Genomic DNA, 12,483 nt, shown 5'->3' on the forward strand with positions numbered 1-12,483 from the left:
AAATAGTTTTGGTCTTGACCAGAAAAAAATCCAGTTAAACATCTGGCTAGCCTACACCTGCAGTTAAAGATTTTTTTTTTTTCCTGATTGCACTGAGTCCTTGTCTTAAATGTCAGTTGCTGGTGTCCTGCTTTTATGGCATCAAGAATTACCCCCCCTCTCTTATCCTCCATGTTCCATCTGGTCCACCATGTTCAGTACAGGCTATTTTAAGTTAGGTAGCATTTGCTGTGTCAGATGGGTTTCAGGGTACAGCTTATATACAAATAAATTTTAGTCGGAGTCTCTGATTTTCAGCAGTGGCATGCTAGTCTACTGCTGATTTGTCCACAAACTTCCCTATCAACCAGCGCTAAGGCTCCCTGCGGGTTCAGCGGCCGTCCGCAAACCAACACATGGATTCTTTGTTTTCTGACTCAGGTCAGCTATTGGTACCTGATGGAGTTTCTCTTTAAACTATCATGCTAATTCTTTGAAGCTCCTCTCACATTCAGGCCTTCTCCACAAGTTGGAGATGGCGTAATTCAGAACACCCACTGGGCTGTTCTACACTGTGTTCAGGCTGAGAGCCTGTTTCTCAGCCCGACGTCCTGGGTTCATCTTCCACCCACCTGGCACAGCTGCACTGGCCAAGAGTAACAGAAAGTGTGCACTTTTCTGAGCAAATCCCTGGGATCTTGCCAATGCCTTATAACACACAACCGTCCTTCACACAATCTTGGGGACTCAGCCTGTTTGTCTGTGTTCTCTACAACTAGCATGTGGCACGCACAGGGCAAGTGCTCAGGAAAAAGTTCTAAATGAATGGCTTCTCGGTCCCCCGCTGAAGTTACATCTGTCAGACACAAATTGCCCATTTTTAAGTAGTTTTTAAGACTATAATATGGGCCCTAGCCCTACCATCTAGATCATGTATCTTTAAAAATACAATTTATCAAAACATATGTAATGGGATTCTTATTAATTCAGGAATTATTTGCAGGGCAATTATTGCCAGTACTTCTAATGTTGCAGGGAAAGAAAATCATAGCTTCAGGAGCTGCTATATGTCCTCTTGCCTGTGCACTTTGCTCTTTTCCTGAGAGGCAAAAACGGGGTTAAAAAGTACTTTAGCAGGACAATGTGCGTTCAGTTAACACTACCGTACTATATGCTTAAAGATGTTTAAGATGGTAAATTTTTTAAAAGAAAAGAAAAAGTACTTTAAAGAATTTACTAGACAGTGCTAGATTTTTGGAACTTGAAAAAAAAAAAAATCAGAGAAGCCCTCACAACCTCATTGGAAACTCACTGTTAGAATACACTTAAATGAGCAGCCAGCTATTCGTGTGTATACAAGAGTCCTCTCTCAAAGAAATAACACTTCACACACTGGCTAAGTCCAAGCTTTTTCACAGAAATTGCAAAGCCCTGGGGCGCCTGGGTGGCTCCGTCAGGTAAGCGTCTGACTCTTGACATCAGCTCAGTCAGGATCTCAGGGTTGTGGGATTAAGCCCCACCTCGAGCCCTGCATCGGACTCTGTGCTCAGCATGGAGTCTGCTTGTCCCTATCTCTCTGCTCCTCTCCCTACTTGCACATGCACGCTCTCTCTCTCAAATAAATAAAATCTTAAAAAAACAGAACTTGGAAAGATTTTCACGGTCTGGCTTCTGTTTCTGGGTGAAACCCATACAGTCAGCGCTCTTTTTTCCATCCCTCGAACAGCATGCTTTCTTGTGCTTCACACTTTCCCCATCATTTTTATCTTTTAAAAAAAACTTTTAATTAAGATTTTTCTTATTTTTAAGTAATTTCTATACCCAGTGTGGGGCTTGAACTCACAACCCTGAGATCAAGAGTCACATGCTCCTCCAACTGAGCCAACCAGGCGCCCCAATGATTTTGTTGTTATTTTATTTATTTTTTTTTATTTTATTTTATTTTATTTTTTAAAGATTTTATTTATTTATTTGAGAGAGAGAATGAGATAGAGAGAGCATGAGAGGGAGAGGGTCAGAGGGAGAAGCAGACTCCCTGCCGAGCAGGGAGCCTGATGCGGGACTCGATCCCGGGACTCCAGGATCATGACCTGAGCCGAAGGCAGTCGCTTAACCGACTGAGCCACCCAGGCGCCCTGTTGTTATTTTTTTAAGTAAGCTCTTCGCTCAATGTGAGGCTTGAACTCACAACCCCAAGATCAAGAGTCACGTGCCCCACTGATTGAGCCAACCAGGCACACCTTAATTTTAAGCAAACTCTACACCATGTGTAGGGCTCAAACTCATGACCCCGAGACCAAGAGTCACATGCTTTACTGACTGGGCCAGCCAGGTGCCCCCTCTTCTCTTACTCATCCTGCAGAGCTCAGCTTAAATGCCATCTCTTTAGGGAGGCCTTCTTTAAACACCTTGAGGTTTGGGTCTCTTGCTATCTCTGGACCGAGCCATTGATTGATCCACACTCTTGCAGAATTCTGGATTTTTCCTTTGTAGCATTTAATACAATTTTATTTATGTAATATTAGTCTTTCCCATAAGCCTGGAAGTTCCGTGAGGTAGGGACTGTTTTTTCTTGCTAACCATGGTATTACTAGGGCCCAGCAGGTACTCACTCAGTACTCTCTTAGCAGGTAGATACTTTTCCCACAAATCTATCTTAGTAGATACTCTCCAAGGAGTATGTGGAGAGGTACATGAAGTTTGTGAGCTTGGTGGTGGAGACAGTGGTTGAACACCGGAGGGATGGAAGAGTTCAGGGCTGGTGTAGTGGGGAAGCAAGAAGGGATCCTGGGGAGACTAAAGGATGCTCATTTGAGTTCCCCCCCATGTCCCCAACATCCCATTCCCACCCCAAATGAGTCATTCTTCAATCACCTATGCATTCATTTCTTTAGAGAAATAGGTAAACCTCAGAGTATAAAACCAAGGCCAAAATAACTTTGCAGAATTAGACTGTGTCCAGGAAACCAGTCACAATTCAACTGGATTGGACTTCAACACAGAAATGATGGTGTTCCTCCAAATAATCTTCAATTTTGGAAGCTTACATTCCTTGAATATGTGGAAAGAGAAATACGGCTGTCAGTTGCTGAGAAAGAACTTTCTTCTCCTGATGGACCAACACTATTTCTTTTTTGCTGCTCTTTTCCCTTCTCCTTTCTTTGGTTTCCCCTTGCCACGAAGCTTTTTTAGACGCAACTGCTCATCCCTGAAGTCCTGGTGCTCATCTCTGAGTGGAGAAAGAAAAAATAATTAGCCTGTATTTTTACCTGATGGGAACAGCACACCATTCTACCACTGTTCCCTCAGGCTGCTCCGGTTATCAGTCCGACTTCTCAGGGCACATGCTCAGCTTGGTGAACAGAAAGGACAGAGAGTCCCCAACATACACATGGGTTGTGTTCCAAAAGTTCATTTCTAAGTCAGTGTCCCTTCACAGAAACAATGCCACAAGCGACTAAAATTCCCAGGCCGGCCCATATAAACCGAAGCAACAATGATACAATGCTGATAATTACCCCAAGTTTCCCTACAATGCTAACACTGAACATAGGGAAACAGAAAATGGGTCTAAGCTTGAAGAGCTACACAGAGACCCTGAGAGTCCCAGGAATTAGCACCTACTATGAGGGGAAGAGGTCTGAAGGAAACTGCCTTAATGGCCGTGGATAATCCACACAAAAAGGCTGCTGGGGAAAGGCTCAGGTAGAAGGAAGCCAAATCAACAGACAGGTACTCTAGAGATCAAGGCAGCCAGGGCTGTTTGTACATATGGATGGGGTGTAAGCTGAAGACTGCCTATACTCTAGAGAAATGACTGCATTCTAAGATTCAATACCTAAAACAGTATCGCATTTAAATATGTAAGGTTTGGAACCCATTTCAACCTGGGTTCAAATCACAGCTCATCTACCACTTAGTAGCCGTGTGACCTTGGATAAGTGATTTTCCCTCTCTGTATCTTAGTTTCCTTACCTGTCAAATGTTGATAATAATGGCATACAAATTAAACATAGGGGGTTGTGCTGGGCCCAACTGTTAACTCCTTAGGTAGTTTTAAAATAGACTGGTTTTGTAGGGTACACTGTTCCATGCCATGAACACAATGGATACAGCTGACCTCTTAAGAAGTAGCTATGATTGTCCCCAGATCATCTATTCTCAACAGAGCAGCCAGAGTAATTCTAAATTATAAGCAAGATCACGTCACTCCTCTGTTCACAGGCCTACAGACGGTTCCCCACTTTACCCAGAGCAAAAGCCAAGACCTTGTCCTGGCCCTCAGAGCCCTTCATGATCTGCCTGGGGCCCTCTGCCTGGGGCCCTACCACTCTCTCCGTTGCCTGTGCTACTCCTGGAACACACCAAGAGAACTCCCACCTCAGGGCCTTTGCACTGCTCTTGCCTCTGCCTCAGCAGTTCTTCCCCAGATCCCACTTGTCCCACTCACCACCTTCAAGTCTCTGCTAAGACCTCATCTTCTCAAAGAGGCTGACCTTGACTGTTCTGTTTAATACTGTGACCCGTCCTCTCCCCGCCCACCACGTGCCCTGTGAGTATTCTTCATCCTGCTCAGGCGGCTTTACTGTTTTTTCCCCACAGCACACTCAACTTTATAGCATACCACATCATTTACTCATCCTGCATGTTTGTTCTTCTTCCCTCCTCCATTCTCATCAGCCCTCAGCCAGAAGGAAAGCTCCAAAGCCAGGGGTCTTTGTCTCTGATGATATCGCCCAAGCACCTGTGTGCCTGAGTGACGAATGAGTCGGTGTTTAGGAGAACCTGTGCCTTCCTCCTGCATTTGCAGGTCTTTGAGTAGTATTTTCTTTACTGAAGATTGTCTAGTTTCATCCTGCCTGACGCCACAGGAGGCTTTCCATCAGAGGCACCATTTACCATAACTAGTGACTAAATACATGAAAATCATTGTGCTTTTCCATGGATAACTAAATGCTAAGTATTTTTTCCCCCGTCCCCAAAGATAGTCAAGGTTTTATTTTTCAAACAAATGGAGAGTGGCACCAAACAGGTAAATTAAAATAGCTGAATATGATTTTGTTATGGGTTATAGTTTTCTACTCAGGAGATCTGCCTTCCAATTTTGGGTCATAATAAAATTTTATTTTGGGTCATAATAAAATTAATTTTTATTTTCTGAGCTCAGACTAATAGCAAGGGAGAAAGCCCCAGAGCAATTCCAGAAATTCAAAATATGTCATGGATTATAATCTCTATTATAATATATTAACTAGATTAAGATTAAAATCTCTATTATAATATATTAACTAGAATAGATTAAAATCTATTCTATTTTGCTCACTGCTGTTCCCCTGGTGCCCATCTTAAGTGTCTGTACATGGAAGGTACTTAAAAATACACCTATTGGATGGATGAATGTACCAGCTTTTAGCTACCTGGAATGAACTATTAATTTTATTATATTAGAGTGAATAGTCCCAAATTAACTTCTGTATTACTGTCCTAAGTCCAATTAAACACATTAAATTTTCTTAAAAAGTAGATTTATTTATTTTTAAAAGATTTTATTTTTAAGTAACCTCTACATCCAACATAGGGCTCAAACTGACAACCCTGAGATCAAGAGTCACTGAGGCAGCTGGGCACCCAAAAAGTAGATTTACTTTAACTTTACACAATTACGCACTGTTTGAATTCTTTTATAATGAGCATGTATCAGTTTGGTAATTAAGACTTTCTTTTAAAGAAAATGATCACACAGGTATTTGATCTTTTCTCTTTCTAGAGCAATACAAAGTCCTGAGCACCCATTTCCTATACATACACAAACATGCAACACATGGTGGTAAGAGCCTGTGCGATCTACATATTACTCTTTTTTCTTTTAAGTAGGCTCCACATCCAGCGTGGAGCCCAGTACGGGGCTTGAATTCACGACCCTGAGATCAAGACCTGAGCTGAGGTCAAGAGCCGGGTACTCAACTGACTGAGCCACCAAGGTGCCCTCGCATATTACTCTTAAAGGTGAATTACAACTTATTTAGACCAAATGTATGTATCAAAAAGGGCACAAACTAAAAATGCCAGAAAAAGGTCGAAGGAAATAAGAACTCCAACAAAACTGCCACTAGGAAAGAAAGGAGGCTCCTGTAAACTAGCTAGGAAGGAGATTGGCTTTGGGGCAGGGACTCTCTTCATCTGATCGATGAGAACCTGCTGGTCTGGCAGCCTGTAGGGGCTGGCGGGAGCGGGGGGAGCTGGGGGTGGGGAGAGGCTTTCCTCTGCAGCATTTGGGTCAGTTTTCCTCTGCATCCTTTAGAGTGCTCTTAAATTAATAAATAATTAAACATATCTGTAGCTCAGTATCTCGTCACTGTTAGTCCAGTTTTAGACACAATTAAAATATGTCTTCCAATACATGGTTTCCTTTTTTGTTTCTTTCAGTGTGCCCATTATGAGTATTTTAAAAGCCTTTCCCCCTAAAACTATGCCTTTTGAGCCATCTGGGCACTATTATAAGAACCACAGAACTGTTAAGGATAAAAAGCCTAACTTTTTACTTTTCTGATCTACTAGAAAAATCTCTTAACAGGTTACTATTTGTGTTTTTTGCCATTACCTATAGAGGCCAAGAAAACGTAGAGTCCCCATGAGCGCAAAATAAGTGTTGTGATTTGGATACCAGTCATAAGTCTCCTTCCTCTTGGCCAGAGGCTGCTCACTGAACAGTTTCACCACTTTCATGGATTTGGAATCAGTAGGCCTGGCCACTTCACCGAACAGCCGGGCACTCAGACGAGTCATGCGCAAGGCATATTCTGAAAGTGAAGACATTTCTTGAGCAGCAAGGAGCAAGAGTCCCTACAGAAAATGAGAAGATAAACAGGTTAGTGTATGAAATTCCATGATTATCTAAAGAACACTTTAGAAAATAAAAACAGCAAGCCATATGTGGATCAGTCATGTGGCTGGCAGGACATGCCTTGTAGTAGAGAACTATCCACAGTCCAAATGGTGGTTTCCTTTGCATGCTTTACATTTCTAATTTCTACATTTGATGTTCCCATACTACTATCTTGCTGTACTGCCCTTTTTACAGTGAACCATTTTTTATTTACCGATAGTCAGTTTACCTATTTGTAGGCTAGATGAGGACAGACAAATGAGTTATCCAACCACAGCATTATTATACCTTCAGAAAACACCCACCTCAGCAATCTGTAGAATAAAAATGCTGACTGCTTGCCATGTGAAGGTTTAATCATGGCAGAGAAATAATTATCCTGTTGTCTTTATTATCAGCCCTTTGAACACTGTTCTCCTCAAGGGCTCCAGATGGCTCTGAGAACTGCTAATGAGTTATGAGGTCATTTAGCCTCTAGGTTGCTGGGCTGAATTCTGCCTAGAGACTGAGCGCTGTTTGGGAAAAACAAAACAGAGATAGTAGTCTTATAGAAATAAACTCAACAGCTCTTAAGATTCATTTTATTCCTGAATAGAAGGATTTATGGGTTATAAGGTTATCTGTCTTATCTTCCATCTTATATATTCTGCTTTAATGCATACTAAGTTCTTATTAGCTGAAAACAGTAACTTTAGAGGCACAAGCACAGAATGTTGAAATAGATCTAAGGATGATATCTGTAATATGCAGAAATTACAGCTAAAATATATCAAAAATTATATAGGCGATACAGAAAAATCAAGAACACTGCTGATGGAATAACTGTCTCATTCCATTCCAGACCAGATGTAGAGGTTAATGCTAGCAGAATATGCTAGTTTACGTGAAATTTTGTAGTGGGATGAGAATCTTTGCTAAGAGACTGTCCTGGGGGACAGTTCAGTGGAGACGAAAAAGAGTTGATATCTAAACAGAAAAAAGGTATAAACTTATCTTGAAAAAACAATGGGAGAAAAAAAAACCAAACCCCAAAAATCTAACCGTCCTACGGCACCTGGCTGGTGCTGTCAGTAGAGCACATGACTCTCGATCTCGGTCGGGGTCATGAGTTCAAGCCCCACGTTGGGCACAGAGTTTACTTAAATAAGGAAATCTTTAAAAAAAAAATCCTCCTAAACAAGAATGGGGCCAAGTAAATTTCAAAATAACTCTTGCAAGAAAAAAGAAACAAACCCAAAACCTGTATTTAAATTAAGGAATTTTTCATGTCCAAATCTAGATTCATTGAAAGAGCAGAGGCTGACCTCAAACCAATTGCAGAATGCCAATCTCAAACCATTTACCAAGCTCAACACCCACCAAACGGGCCAATAGTGCCATCTGAAGGCCAGCAATGGGAGAACTGTCAGATCCAGGGTCTCTTCCCTGCCCCTCCAACCTGGGGATCACCTGCAAACCTTCTTCTTCCTTTTCCTTTCAGCACTCCCGTTCTCAGATTTGCTTCTTTCTCAACTCTTGCTCCATTGTGTGGATAGGAATGGGTTGGGTTGGGTTGTTAGGGGTAGGGTTATATTTTCATCAATGAGAAAAAAAAGGCATTAACAGTTTAATGTATAAATAGGAAATAGTAACGAATCAGTGCTATAAACCTCCAAAGGCCTTGCAAATGCCCAGGAGTTGCCTTCAGAGGCTCTAGTTTCTTTGCATGCTTTACCTTTTCTCTTCTTTCAGTTGAATTATCTTTTTTTCATACATCAGATAAAAAAAAAACCAACCTAAAAACAAACGGTTTCTTGATCAACTTTGCTTTGTTTTGCTTAATTGCTAAAATGGAACCCGAATTGATTTCTGTTGCAAGTGCACAGTATTTCCACAATCAGTTATTTGGTGGCCAGCAAACTATTGTTTTATTACAATGTTCTCAGACAACTATGTTCCAAATTCCATCACTTTATTTTTAAATGAAGAGGCAGCATGGAGTCCCGAGGCCTAGGTTTGCATCCTGGCTCTGCCATTTATTAGCTGGGTTAAAGTCACTTATTTTCTGAATCTGAGTTTCCTTTTTGGAAAACAAAGCTTACAGGACTACTGTGAGAAATAAGTTAAAGCTGTGGCACTCAGTAAATGGTAACTTTAAAAAAAAAAAAAAAAAGAAAGAAAGAAAGAAAAAAACCTAAACATGTTTTTAAGTTTGGTGCTCATATGATCTAGCTGGACACATTTATTTCTTGTCTTTATTTTTTATTTTTAAAAGATTTTATTTATTTGAGAAAGAGAGCATGAGCAGGGGGAGGGGCAGAGGGAGAGGGACAAGCAGACTCCCTGCTGAGTGGGGAGCCCGACATGGGGCTCTATCCTAGGACCCTGAGATCATGACCCTGAGCCAAAGTCAGACACTTAACTGACTGAGCCACCCAGGTGCCCGTTTTTTACCGTTTTATTTTTAAGTAATCTCTGCACCTGACACGGGGCTTAAACTCGCAACCCTGAGATCAAGAGCTGCATGTTCCACCGACCGTGCCAGCCGGGCACCCCTATTCCTTGTCCTCATTTAATCATGCAAAGGAGATACATACTCCATTCAGTTAAACCTATACCTCCCTGGAATAACATCCTCACTTATAAAAACTGACAGCCAGAGAAACACGGGAGGGGACCAGCAGCTTGGTAACTTGACAGGCAGCAAGGAGGAAGGGGCTCCTTAGGAGAGTGGTCACTGAAGCCATCACAGGATGCTGTTATCTCCAGGCCCACTTTGGAATGTAGCAAATTACTGGGACACATAAATGGTAAGTAATGAAGTCTTATTAGAATCCATTGGGACATGGCTATACCACAAAATCCAAGTCCCAAAACTTTTATGATGAAGAAAGGGAATAAGCCTCTTCAAAACTGAATCCCTTACTAGAAACAAAGATCCATTTGCTAAACAGAAGAAAACTGAAGGGGCACCTGGGTGGCTCAGTCAGTTAAGTGTCTGCCTTGGGCTCAGGTCATGATCCCAGAGTCCTGGGATCGAGCCCCACATCTGGCTCCTGGCTCAGCGGTCAGCCTGCTTCTCCCTCTGCCTGCCTCTACCCCTGCTCATGCTCTCTCTCTCTCTCTATCTCTGTGTCTCAGATGAATAAATAAAATCTTAAAAAAAAAAAAAAGAAAACTGAAAATGATTATAACAATTATCAATTACTGCTTTGTAGTCTCCTTCCACAGACCAGACATATGCCTCTGGTGAAGAATGGCATAGGAGCTTGGTATACTTTTTTTTTTTTTTAACATAGACTAAAACAGCTGAACAGTTCTGTTGTCCATAAATACTGGTCCTAAGACTGGAAGATTGTCACTTTTTACTACCTTAATTTTTTTTTTAATTGGAAAGCCTTACTTAGGATTTTTCAGGACCCTAGTATCCCTCCTTACAAAATCTTTCAATTTTATCTTAAAAAATAAAAGAAATATGATTATGTTAAAGACATTAAAGTAAAAGGCAAAAAACTTAACATGTCAATTAAATTTTTATTGTACAAAATAGTCACCTAAAAACGTCATTTTTCCTTAAATGTGATCTAAAGAAAACAGTACCATGAGGAAAAATTAACTGGAGTGGAAAATGCCAAGCAAAAATAAATAGAAAATTATATACACACACATACATATTTTCAAATGTGCTGGAGCAAGACATGTTAAGCCCCCACAAGAAAATTCCTATATTTTTACTTTGGCATAAAAGGGCAAGTTTCTTTGATCTTTCTGATCGGTTTGATGCATTTAAAAGGTCAGGTTTTCAGTAACTGGCTTTGGATTAGTTTTGCCTTTTTTCTTTGAAAAGGGCAGACTGATGTGCAGGAGTTCTTAACCTGGCTTTCCCTTAGCGTGGCGAATTCCCTTGGTATGCCGGGGAGAGAGAGAGAGAGAGAGAGTGAGTGTGTGTGTGTGTCTGTACACGCGCGCGCTGGGGACAGCTTTCTCCAGTTTCTCAAGAAACCACTGGATTGGTGGAGAGCACCAGCTCTGGAATCTTGCCTCGGTGCTTTGATGGCTTCCCTCAGCGCTTTGATGGCCGTGTCATGTTTGCAGTAGTAGGTATTCTTTGCCTCGGTTTTCTCATCTACGACCTCAGAACAGTTACACAACCTCACTGCACTGAGGCTGACAGGCAAAACTCACGGCACAGTGGGGTGCCCTAATAATCATCAGGTCTCAGAGAACCCGTTCTGCACACGTATTTCACAAAGAAACAATCTAAACACGATGCTTTATTATTTTTAAAGTCTGGCACCAGTTGTTTTACTGGATCGTAGAGACGTGACCGGCTCTGAACGTTATGTCCGCTTTATTCAGTTCAACAAAAACGCCTCCAATCCCCTGCAACTGACTGGATCACACTTGCCTGTGATGGAAGCAGGTGTCAAGACAACCGAGGCTTGCATCGGTAGGATATTGCGCAAAAAAAAAAAAAAATTTTTTTTTTTAGTTTATTTTATAATCTCTACACCCAAGGTGTGGCTCCAAGACCCCGAGATCGAGTCGCACGCTCTACCCACTGAGCCAGCCAGCACCCGCATATATTTTTCTTTCAAATGGCAGAATCTGTATCCCCCCACAGAAAGCAACGGTGCAGAAATGCCGTCTGATGAGCTGAGAAACTGAGGCTTGCACGCGACCTAATCAGGAAGAGAGTAACTGCGCCGGAGAGGAAACTCCGCTAGCGTCCTTCGTTTGGTAAATTCCCCAATTTACGCAGGAAAAGGCCAACTTGTTTGTAGGATGGTGTGAAACCTCCCAGCTAGTTAATAATGAAATGGACTCATCTTATTTTTGGCGACTGGAGAAGGTTGGAAACCCTCGCAGGACCTCTCCAACCATCGCCCGAATCTTACTACAGACCCCCGCAAAGCTCCCGGACAATCTTACCTACTCGCGACCTTCCTCTCCCGCGCGCCAGTCTCCCGGAAGGCCCGCCTCCGACCGGGCTCCAAGCTCCCGCGGGAATCTGCAACGGAGAGCAGTGGAGAAACGGAAGCTCGCGGCTAGAGGGGAGCCCTAGTGAACCCGGAACTACTAGCCTCTCTCTTGGAGGTCTCAAAGGTCATACCTGGCACCTGCGCAGTGAGGGTAGAGAGGCATGTCTGCGGGGTGGAGGCGGTGGTTTAGGGTGAAAGACTGGCTTAAGTGGAAGGTCTTGCAGCGTTCGCTAAATTTATTTTGTTGGAAAATGCCTACAGAGCTGCCCTCCAAACAATGGTTGTGCGCGTGCCGCGTAGTGGAGGATGAAATGCACTTTTTTTTGTTCCTTCCGCTTTCTGTGTGTTTTCTTTCTCTTTTCATCCAGCCGAGGCCTTGACGTGCTCCAAGGCCATTGCTTGACTGGGGACTGAAGCGTCTTCTGGCCCCTCTGGGATGCCATTTCCCTCTCTTCCCATTTATCCACTCTTCCTCTAATGGTCGAGTAGTATCTGTAGGAAGCCATTCTTGATAACCCTTTTGCTGGCTTAGGGCGCCAACTGGAGCTGCCTGTGTATCTCCCCTGGTGGCCCGGAAGCTTCTTCAGGGAATAGGGATGGGATTTTTATCTGACTCCTCAGTAGTGACCTAGATACTGCTTGGCAGACAGTAGAAAT

At 42.6% G+C, this 12,483-nt stretch overlaps 1 protein-coding gene across 1 annotated transcript; it reads right to left on the minus strand.

Moving 5' to 3' along the window:
* Positions 1-2,145: 2,145 nt before the first annotated feature.
* Positions 2,146-11,869, minus strand: MRPS33 (mitochondrial ribosomal protein S33). The gene is made up of 3 exons (XM_021692905.1): positions 11,777-11,869; positions 6,581-6,822; positions 2,146-3,208 (listed from the first exon to the last, which is right to left on the minus strand). The coding sequence occupies exons 2-3, from the start codon at positions 6,793-6,795 to the stop codon at positions 3,103-3,105; spliced, it is 321 nt and encodes a 106-aa protein (XP_021548580.1). The 5' UTR covers positions 6,796-6,822; positions 11,777-11,869; the 3' UTR covers positions 2,146-3,102.
* Between the last annotated feature and the right edge of the window lie 614 nt (positions 11,870-12,483).

Source organism: Neomonachus schauinslandi, chromosome 12, assembly GCF_002201575.2.
Source record: "Neomonachus schauinslandi chromosome 12, ASM220157v2, whole genome shotgun sequence".
In the NCBI taxonomy this organism is placed as follows: domain Eukaryota; kingdom Metazoa; phylum Chordata; class Mammalia; order Carnivora; family Phocidae; genus Neomonachus; species Neomonachus schauinslandi.

Excerpts from the sequence above, each read along its gene's own strand:
- MRPS33 (XM_021692905.1), bottom strand. The coding sequence starts at position 6,795 with ATGTCTTCACTTTCAGAATATGCCTTGCGCATGACTCGTCTGAGTGCC. Across the intron at positions 3,209-6,580 it reads CGTTTTCTTGGCCTCTATAG|AGATGAGCACCAGGACTTCA; the intron begins GTAATGGCAAAA and ends TTCTCCACTCAG.